The sequence below is a fragment of the Cyprinus carpio genome, chromosome A18 (assembly GCF_018340385.1).
Source record: "Cyprinus carpio isolate SPL01 chromosome A18, ASM1834038v1, whole genome shotgun sequence".
Lineage (NCBI taxonomy): Eukaryota > Metazoa > Chordata > Actinopteri > Cypriniformes > Cyprinidae > Cyprinus > Cyprinus carpio.
In genome coordinates, this window is record NC_056589.1 from 9446795 (window position 1) to 9458552 (window position 11758).

Below are 11758 nucleotides of genomic sequence, written 5' to 3' on the forward strand. Positions count from 1 at the left end.
TGCGATATGCCAGACCTAAGAATTCAGAAGAGCTGAAGGCCACTATCAGAGCAACCTGGGCTCTCATAACACCTGAGCAGTGCCACAGACTGATCGACTCCATGCCACGTCGCATTGCTGCAGTAATTCAGGCAAAAGGAGCCCCAACTAAGTATTGAGTGCTGTACATGCTCATACTTTTCATGTTCATACTTTTCAGTTGGCCAAGATTTCTAAAAATCCTTTTTGTATTGGTCTTAAGTAATATTCTAATTTTCTGAGATACTTAATTTGGGATTTTCCTTAGTTGTCAGTTATAATCATCAAAATTAAAATAAATAAACATTTGAAATATATCAGTCTGTGTGTAATGAATGAATATAATATACAAGTTTCACTTTTTGAATGGAATTAGTGAAATAAATCAACTTTTTGATGATATTCTAATTATAAATTATATGACCAGCACCTGTACTAATTTATATGTTTAGTAGTAACAATAGCTGCATATTTTTGGTGAAAAATTATGGTTACCATGGCACATTTTCTTAATAGTTCTTCCTGGTCAAATATATATAATTTTAATTTAATATATATATATATATATATATATATATATATTAGAACATATAACTTGTATCTTTCAAAGCATTTTTTATGTCTTTTTTTTTGACAGTGTTGACTGTACAGTTACGGAGGAGTCGTCTAGACAGTATTTTGAAGCAGAATCTCCCTCGAGGGTTTACTCAAGCTCTGAAGAAGGCCTTGAACGACAGCACGGCTCAGGCTAAGGTTAGCACTTCATGAATTTATAACACAGCCATCATTTACAGTTTGTTCAGCATCAAATATGCACCAACACAAATTACATTCTGCTTTAAGCAATGTTTGCTATCTTGATATAACTATCACCAAATCTAGCTACTATATTAGACAACTCCTTCAGTCACACATCCCTCTCTTAACATCAACAAACACATACTGTACAAAAGAAGTTTTAACAGATCAATGTTTTAGTCAATCACCTTAAGCTGTAAAAGCCATGTTACTGTTCACGCTATGGGTAATTTTTAATTCATGATTTTTTTTGTTGGATGATTAATATAATATATTTTATTAATGATGAATATTGGTGTTTGATCATTTTGATATTTTTTAGCAATATGTTAACACTCTTAAATGAAGTTAGTTCAGGTTGATATATGCTGGATTTACCCCTGGTAGATAAAGCTGGTCAATCAGCATGATTTTTTTTTTCAATTCTTCTTCTTCTTCTTCTTCTTCTTCTTCTTGTTGATATTCTTCTTCTTCTCTTCTTTCTTCTTTCTTCTTCTTCTTCTTCTTCTTCTTTCTTCAGCTGGTCAATCAGCATGATTTTTTTTTTCAATTCTTCTTCTTCTTCTTCTTCTTCTTCTTCTTCTTCCCTTTAATTTTTGGACTAAGTATTTAAATTTCCCTTAAAAAGGAAAACTGTTCACAGGAGTGACTTCAAAAGGAATGAATTGCATTTATATAGAAATGTTTATTTGCATGCACTGGATGGAAAATTGAAAGAGCAGGTTTTTGCTCAAGAAACTTTGTTATGCTTCCACTCCTCTGTTTGTAATCAGATCATTTTAAGCTGCTAAATTTTCAGTCCATGGATTCAGAAAGTGAATGCATTCCACAGTCAATCCCAAAAAGTACTAATGCAGAATAAACTCAGATGATTACATGGCAGACTCATGTCTAGTTTTCAGTGAATTATTAATTCCACTGTGTATTTAACTTACTTAAATTAAAATTTATTCCTTAATGGGTAAACCTTTTTTTAAATTAGGACCAAACTACAGAATACATCTTTAATATAGTGTTTCCTGTATATTTCCACCTTCAGATTGAGAGAATCTCCAGTGTACCTAACGTGACAGTTGGTTACTATGTGACCCGTGGCGCAATGGTGTACACTGCTTCGGTGGTCTTGGAGGCTCTAAGCATGTATGGTATTGAGAGATTGATGGCAGACATCCGGCAGTTTGTGCCACTCGTGCAGGCGATTCCCATCCCAGCAGTCCCCTGGAGACCCAGCCCAGCCATCTCACTGATGCTGAAGACAGGTTAGGCTCACAGCTCAATCTCTGTCACCAATGTCACTAATGTGCCATTGCTGCCACACATATAATTTTTCCATATCTTTTAAGAATGCAGCCATTGTCCTTACAAAACTACTTAGAGACTAGGCTAGTTTTCACTCTAAATATTTATCTGGGTGCAGGTAATTTTTGAAAACAAGGCTCAGGTTAATCGCATTTAAATCAAGCTTAATTTGTTTTCAGGTGTCTTGTAAATGAAATGTTGTGTATCACATTGGCACATTTGATCTGAGAGCTACAGTGGAGATGACAATTTTTAGTGAATAATGAAATTTTGGTCTAATGAACTTTAGGTCTTCTATCTTCTTCAAAGCTCTCATATGGCTTGGAATATAGCGCATGATCCCATGATCACCACAAACATTGTATTTATAGGTTTATTCCTTTAAGACAGTTTTGGACTAACTGAAACTACTGCTATCTATCTGTCTGTCCGTCCGTCCGTCTGTCCATCCGTCCGTCCATCTATCCATCCATCCATCCATCCATCCATCCATCCATCCATCCATCTCTACTGTATCTGTCTGTAGTGGGTTTTCTTCTGCATTGTTTTGTTAATTAAAGAGACCCCACACGATGATGAAGTTGTCAGCTGATTTATATTCTACTTCTCTCAGTTTCTCGCTATGAAATCCAGTGAAAGAGAGAGCGCATACAGAAATTACATCAGCTTTGCCCTCAAGCTTACATGACGTAACTTATATAGTAGTGCTTCCTTACATTTTATAGTTTACTAAACAGATTGAAAAATATAAACAGATAAATAAATACATACATACATACATACATACATATATATATATATATATATATATATATAGTATATATATATATATATATATATAAAAATAATTAAAATGACACTATTATCTGTATAGTCACATTCCAATACAAATTTCAAAATAAAATTTTATGTATTGAATGCTGTGTCACTTGGTGAAGTTACTTAATATGGATCCATTGTTTATAGACAATAGTAACACAGTTAGCAAAACAGAATGAGACAACATGGCAAACTTCCACTTCCACAAAGGTTTATTACCGTTTTTCTCAGTCACTTTGGTCCATTTCTCGAATCATCCTTAATATTTGCAAAGAAGTATGTGCATTTCTCAAAACAATTTGTACAAACAGCACCACAGAATGGATTGCCTGCAAAAGCTTGTAACTTAATCAAAATCTTTATTTCATCTCTCAAAATCAAGTATTTATGACAATGAACATATCTGTGCCTTCAGAATGAAAAGTCTGTGTCATTGTTCACAAACAAGTCAAAATGCTTAGTCATGTTGTCAATATAACAGTGCACTCTGTTAGAATTACCTGATGTAAACTATGGCAACAGTTTGGATGAAAATGATTGTATTGAAATGCAGAAGGCTGCATTTAAAAAAAAAATAATAATAACCTTACAACAACCTCATAAAAGAAATTTTTTTGTTTGGATGAAAATGATTGTATTGAAATGCAGAAGGCTGCATTTAAAAAAAAAATAATAACCTTACAACAACCTCATAAAAGAAAAAGAAATATGGGCACAAAGGCGAAAATACAAAATCAGAAAGGCAAACACAGGAAATACCAGAACTTTGCTTTTGCTTGCAGCACTGTAAGAGGAATTGCAGTGCAGTCTGTCTCCACCTTCTGAGGTGCCAGTCTGTCAGCCCACAGATTCTCATCTACATCACAACCTTACCTTACAATACCTTACCTTTCAATGCAATGTGGAATTGGAATCAAGTGAACCATCTCACAACTTCATATATGTGGATGAGGCTGGCTTCATCCTGACCAAAAGCAGAAGGCGTGGTTGAAATGTCATCGGCCACAGAGCTACTGTTGATTTACCAGGCCAACGGCGAGGAAATATCCATAGTTAGAAATTGTAACTCTTGTGTTGTCCTCTGTCTATATATGCTTTCCAATTGAAGGTTCATGAGATGCACCTTTGAGCTATTTCAGAGAACTGGTTTATCATTAGCTGATCTACATTCTCTTCATTAGTGAAAGTCAAAATTCACCTGCACAATTCATGGAAAATTTACAAAAAGTCTAATAGACATGTGTAGAAAATTTGCTTGACAGTTTATGACAACTAGAGCAACCATTTTGCATTTAATGATTTATATGATGAACTAATGACTAGATATTTTGGTGTGTAAGACTGTTGCACAGAGAACTATATAGTACATTTTGAGCAACATGACATTAGCAACTGATAATGTAGGAAACCGCAGACAAATGTGCATAATCAATTGCATGAATGTACCAAAGCAATCGCAACTTGTTCAAAAGAATGAGAAACTCCTTTTTTGATGTGCACAAGTGACTAGATGATGTAGAGGTTGAACAAGTAGTTTTGAGAATTTCATTTCTGATCTGAGAAATGCACCAAAGCAACTGAGAAAACCTGTAACACATCTGAGGTAAGAGAGCAGGTGATGGCTGATGGTAAGTAGATGATCTTGAAAGAAATCCAAATTAGCTGAGTTTCTCTTTGCAGGATGGCTGACAGCAGAGCTGGTTCTGGTATATCATAGCGATCTACACAGGATCTCTCTTCGGGAACATATCCTTCCCAATCCACCAAGTATTCGAGGCGAATGCCTCGCCGGCGAATGTCCAGGATGGTATTGTCTCATTAGAAGAGTTGATTATCGACGAGAAGGAGGCGGCATGTCAGGAATGCCAGATCTTGTGGAAGGAGAGACCAGAAGGTTAGTGAAGGGTTTGAGAAGGGATGCATGGAAGGTTGGTGCAATATGGTAATGTGAAGGTAAGTCAAGCTGGTAAGTGTCTTCACTGATCTGCTTTTGGATGGTGAAGGGACCTATATAGCAGGGACAGTTGAAGACGGATGTCCCTGGTCGAGAGCCAGACCTTCTGTCCCAGATAGTACTGGTGAGCGGTGGAATGGCGGGCATAGACTTGGCTCTTCTGTCTCCGAACTGCCCTTTGCAGATAACAGGAGCTGAGTGCCAGACCCTCTCGCTCTCTTGGAACCAGTGGTTCACAGCTGGAACATCTAATGGCTCTCCTAACCAGGGTAACAGGGGTGGTTGGGAATTGAGTATGAAATGGAATGGTGTTAGGCCTGTGGTGTTCTGATGCAGGGTGTTCTGTGCATACTTGGCACATGGAACCTAGGGACTTCAGCTGTGCTGGAGGTCGTGGCAATAGGGCCGCAGGTATCTCCTGATCTCCTGAATCTTACGCTCAGTCTGGCCGTAGGTTTGTGGGTGATATCCTGATGACAGAATCACAGAGATTCCCAGGAGTTGGAATAACTATTGCCACATTCTGGATTTGAATTGTGGTCCACAAGCTGAGACAATATCTTCAAGTAGCCTGAAGTTTCTTAACACATGCTGAAAGAGGAGCTCAGCGTTCTCAAAAGGCGGTGGGTAGTTCCTTCAGAGGGATGAGTTTGCAGGCTTTTGAGAACCGGTGAAGAGTGCAGTCTCATTCCAGCTGCTAGTGGCCACCAGAGTTTGAAACTGGAGGACATATTCACTCACTGAAGATTTACCATGGCGTAGCTGGAGGAGTTGATTATGGACAGACAATGATGTAGCAGTCTGGCCGAAAACCTCCTTCAAATGTTGCATGTTGGTCTGGTCTTCTATTAACAAAACAAAAGGAGACAACACAGGAAACTTCCACTTAACAAAGGTTTATTAACACAACTGAGGTAAGAGAGCAGGTGATGGCTGATGGTAAGTAGATGTTCTTGAGAGAAGTGCCACTTAGCTGAATTAAATGAGTTTCTCTTTGCAGGCTGGCGGTGATCTTCCACAGAGTGAGCAGACAGAGAACGACTGAAAATAGACGAATGCAGGTAAGGATCACAGGTAAAGATCCAGGTAGGTTGACACATAGTGAACAACAAAAATAGACAATGTAAAGGTGCAGAGTGACAGCTTAAATACTGTGTCGTAATGAGGAAGGACATGTGCACTCTGTGACAAATGCATTACAATTAGGACTATTAGTTAACATTAGTTAATGCATTAATTAACAATGATCAACATATTTATTACAGTATTTATTATTATTATTATTATTTTTTAATATTAGGTACAAAAGAGTGCATTGTTAGTTCATATTAGCTCTATTCCACTAAATCAGGGGTCACCAAACTTGGTCCTTGAGGGCTGCTGTCCTGCAGAGTTTAGCTCCAACCCTAATCAAACACACCTGAACCAGCTAAACAAAGTCTTACAAGGTATTCTTGAAACTTCCAGGCAGGTGTGTTAAGGGCAAGTTGGAACTAAACTCTGCAGGACACCGGGCCTCCAGAACCGAGTTTGGTGAACCCTGCACTAATAATATTAAAAGATTGAACTTTTGATTTTAATATTGTATTTTAATGTATTCATCTTTGTTTGGATTGCGATTGTGAAGTGGCTACATCTAATTGTAGATACAACGTTTATTTTATTTTATTTTTTAAGGCTAGTATGGCATGTAATAGAGCAAATATACATCTTGATCTTAATCATGTACTCTTTTAATCTTTCTTATGTATTGCTTAAACTAAATAAATAATAATAATAATAATAATAATAATAATAATAATAATTGGCAATAGGACTTGGCCTTGAAAAATTATGAAAAATTAAAATCAGTGTGTGTTTGTTTTTAATGTTAATATGTATATATTATTAATGTTTGTTTTTGATTTATTATTATTGTTAGTTCATGTTAACTAATGTGGTTAGCTAATGTTAACAACTGGTACCTTATTCTGAAATGTTACTAATATAATAGACAATAAGTAGGTAGATAGTTTTGCCCCTACAGCCGATTCACAGCTGTGCTGATATTAGTACAACAGCAGTTTTGCTCATGTGATGTTGTTTAATTACATCTTGAATCAGAATCAAACATTCAGCAATGCCATAGCATAATAAAATATAGTACTTCTGAGAATCGTACTGTTCAGAGAATGTTTGTGCAGTGCACATAATAGAATATGCTCTGCATGTTTCAGCAATTATTTTCATATGGTTTCTTTTATGTGTATATCTGTATGTTTGTGTGTGTAGTTCTGAGGTTTGTAGGACCAGGGGATGACCTCAGGTCCTGCAGATTTACTCAGATGATGGAGCAGAGACTGGAGAATGCTTTTGCTGAGGCAGAGGCCATAGTGATGAACTCTCACAGCAGTCTCACTGTACAGGTGGGAGGGCCTTATCTTTTAATGACCTTTATTAACCTCCAAAACTTATAACTTCTGCATGTCAAAATAATAATTTACACACATATATATATACTGTGTATATATATATATATATATATATATATATATATATATATATATATATATATATATATATATGTTTATAATTCCATTTTGTTGATTTTTAACTGGTAAAAGGTCAGTCTGCGTACAATATAATACAACTCTTTCATTTTCTCTGTCAATTTTTTGTTTCTCAATCCTTTTTTCTCACAGATTCTGAGCACATCACAGTCTATTGGTTCTCCTGCTGTGTCTCTGATATATGTGGTATATAATGGCAGTGTCACTCTCAATGGCACAACTGCCAGTGACCTCCTCAGCCAACTGACTGCCGAGCTTGTCGGTTACTTCCTGTTTTACCCTCCACTGATCACAGCTGAGCGTAAGTTTTCCCTGGCTTTCCTCCGGTATACAAATACATATACAAACATATACATATGTACGTATACAGACATATGCAATTGTTACACTTGTTAATTTTTATGTTCATTGTAACAAAGTTTGTAGATGGGTAAGAAGAAGGTGGAACCAGCAAACACTTAAACACAATTTAATAACAAAATAAACACAAAACTGAAAATAGCACGACAGCCCCTGAAGGACGACTGCCACACACAAGCAGAACCAAAACACAAAATAAAATCCAGGCCTGGTCCTCTCTCGTCTTGCATTGTCGTCGCTCCTCCTTTTATCCTTCCGGAGTTCCTCTGTGGGACTCCGCTCCTACGGCTCTCTGCCCTACCCCACTCTGCCCTACCCCACATAAGATTCTCTACCAGAGAGAGGAAGTGGTTTCTGTTTGGTTTGTTGCATTCACAGGAGGCAGAAACAGGTTCATGCATACAGTACATGGGCTAGGGCACAGCACGCACATCAAAGCCAATTACAGAGAAAAATAATTAACAGTAGGGAATCCCAGATATGCTCGTGTGTGTGTCTGTGTGGAAAGAACATGGTTCCACAAGCAACTGTAATGTGATGGTGAGAATATCACACACCTCACTCTCACAGGTCATTTGGTTTCTCCTCTCATTTAATCATTTAGAAGACACTTTTATCCAAAGCGACTTACAAATCAGGACAATAGAAGCAATCATTATTATTATTATTTTTTTAAATAAATAAAAATAATGAAAAGTATATAGAGAAGAAATAGAATAGAGCTAGTGTTAGAGGGCCAAGTTATTATTATTTTTTTTTATAATAAATAAAAATAAAATAATTAGATATAATAGAAATAGAATAGAGAGTACTAGTGTTGGAGGGTCAAGTTTTTTATAATAAATAAAATAAAACAAGTTAATAGAATAGAGAGTACTAGTGTTAGAGAGTCAAGTTTATTTATTTTATCATTTTTTTATTTTTTATTTTTACTTTAACAGTGAAATACATTTATTTACAGGACTAGGGCTGGGTTTTGGCAAATACATCATGACACACAGAGCTGGGTAGTACCTGATTACATATAATCTGGATTACGTAATCAGATTCCAAAAATGGAGTACATGTAATTAGATTAAATTATATTTTTAAATATTCATAATTAGACTACAGTTGCTTTTTTATTGATTACGTGATTGTATATTATTCACACAATAGCAATAAATTATACATCATTTATTGATTCTCCCTAATTCCTCTTTTTCATCTTTTAAATGTTCCTTTCAGAAACAGCCTACCGCTTATATACATTCAGAAAGTCTTCCAGTTTTGTGGACATTCACACAAAGACTAGTCATTGGTCAGGTGGATATAATTACACAGAAAGCTGAGAGGCCACACAGCATTTGACAACTGGATTTCTAAAAATCATTTAAATTTTAAGAAGTGTTTTCTCAACATTTCAACATTGCATCCAATACTGATGAACACATTCATTTTATTTGAATTATCACTCAGTAGGTTATTTATCCATGTATTACTATGTTTTGAAAGGCTTTTGTCTTTCAGACACATTAAAATACACACATTTACGCTATTTCTTATTGAAATGTAATGCAGGGATTTCCAAACATTTTTGTCATCTGAACCTCTTTCACGTAATATATTTACTTGAAGTACCCCCTGAAATTTTAAAATACATATTTTAATAATTGAGTATTACATTTGCATGTTCATGGTTCTCTGATGTTGGTTAATGGTCACATGACATGCAGGTACACAAATAAAATATATAAAATATGAAGTCCATTAAACATTACATTGCATCAAGGTTTACCAAACTGGGGTACATTAAGGAAGTGTAGGAAGGGGGTTGTTGATTTTTTTGATGAGATGATAATAATTAATTAAATTATAAAATATAAAATTTTTAATTATTTATTTTATTTTAAAAATGTTAGATTAAAATAAATCATTTTAAAATAAATAAAAATAAAAAACTTACTGAGAAAAAAAATATATTTATATATATATATATATATATATATATATATATAATATATATATATATATATATATATATATATATATATCTATATATATATATATATAATGTACCCCAGTTTGGTAAACCTTGATGCAATGTAATGTTTAATGGACTTCATGTTTTATTTTATATCAATATGGTACTCGATTGTCCTATTTAAATCAATGTGATAAATAAGTTAGCTCAAAAGTAATCAAAAGTCTTATTACATTACCTAAAATGTGTAACATAATGAATTACGTTTCTAACTACAATTTTTTCATGTAATTTGGAATCTTTAATGGACCACAATTTTTAAATCTACCCAGCACTGATGGTAAACTACTCACTGTGGCACATGTAACAACTGAATACATTTGAATGCATCTAAGTATCAAGAAAAATGTGCAAAAATTGTGCCTTTAGGGGTACAACAGCTTGTCCCTTGGGCAGAACCTTTAAAGGGACAACTTAAAAGGTATATAGAGTACCTTAGTGTAGTAATATAAGCCTTTGAAGGTGTAAATATGTCCTTTTTAGGGTACCGCCCCAGTGACAAGCTGACAACTTTTGCACATCTGTTCTGAGAGTACACATCCTCCATTGTCTTAACTCAGTGTTAACGGAGTGCGTCCATAAGAATGTACTACATTTGTTAAAGAATTTACTTTGAGACTGTTAAAAAAAGTGCATTCTAAAAAGGCATGCATGTGTGTAATAATTTCATTCTATTACATCCAATCCAACAACATCAATCACATCACTCATGCACATTTCAAGTACCGCTTTTCAGATACTAAATTGTAGGGGTAGTAGGCATATTCAGACTTTATGAGTGAGTTGTTGTTTAGTGTTGTTAATATATTTTTTTGGTTTGGCTTATTTTTTTAGTTCAGTTAAATGAAACTACTATATTTTGTTTTGATATGTGAAATTGAATTGTTATTTGTTTTGTTTTGTTTAATTTTGTTGACAGAACAAAAAAAAAAAAAAAAAAAAGGACAAAGTAACTGTCAATATTATGTCTTAAGTGACATAAGTTGCTAAATCTTAAATTCTTATTTATTGTACTGCTGCATAAAAGCAATGTGAGGCTTGCAATTGTGTTGTTCAGGATATCAACACGGTTGTGATTACCTGCTGCTGACTAAGTGCAAACTAATGCTTAAAACGAATGAAGTTGGCAAAAATTGCTTAAATACATACATACATAATAAATTTGTTGTATGTTTGTCCATAATATATTTGATACATGTTTTAATTAAAAGATGTTAATACATTTTACAATAGAAAAAAATTGTGTTTTTGGTATTTTTATCATTGGTTTCATCAACCTTTTGGTCAGGCAAATGGACTAAAATGAATAATAATGGCATGATATATATATACACACACACACACACACACACACACAGACACAGACACACACATTTACATACATATACATTTTTTGACCATATGATGAAATACTGGTCAAAACACTTAGGCTGCTGTTCCTCAGATTAGATCTTAGTAGACTTTAATGGAGTAAAGTAATTCAACAGCTGCTGAAATTGTACAGGCTGCTTAGTGATTCTGCCTTGAAGACAGAATGTCAGCCAGAGCCTTTAATCACACTGCCAGTATGCAATTGAGTAAAGGTTTCATTTGGGAAATGCGGCTAGTCTCTCTGTGCTGTCTCCTGGAGAGTAGATGTGCTCAGCTAAGCCTCTGGACCCAGGATCAAAGCAATGTCATTGGAAACAAGTTTTCTTATGTTTTCTCCCTCTCTACAAGTTTATCTTGTTTTCGTTCTCTTCCCTCTCACTATCTTTCCTCTGCAGCTCTGGAATACCACAACCTTAACACATCTGTAGTAACCAGGCCATTTTGGATAATCACAGGTAATCGTCTTATTGATGTTGTTCATTAATAGCCATATGAGTGAAAGAGCTTCATTCAGAGGAAGAACAGAGTGATGTGGTTTAAAATCATAATTGGTTTTGTAGTTTTTAC

At 34.9% G+C, this 11758-nt stretch overlaps 1 protein-coding gene across 1 annotated transcript in view; it reads left to right on the top strand.

Moving 5' to 3' along the window:
• The window catches only part of LOC109112385 (UPF0606 protein KIAA1549L-like), a 115235-nt gene that overhangs the window by 47662 nt on the left and 55815 nt on the right, over positions 1 to 11758 (top strand). Inside the window, exons 4-8 of the mRNA XM_042774718.1 lie at positions 656 to 771; positions 1856 to 2075; positions 7160 to 7293; positions 7570 to 7738; positions 11587 to 11646. Coding sequence (XP_042630652.1) covers positions 656 to 771; positions 1856 to 2075; positions 7160 to 7293; positions 7570 to 7738; positions 11587 to 11646 — 699 coding nt within the window. The remainder of the gene's footprint in view (positions 1 to 655; positions 772 to 1855; positions 2076 to 7159; positions 7294 to 7569; positions 7739 to 11586; positions 11647 to 11758) is intronic.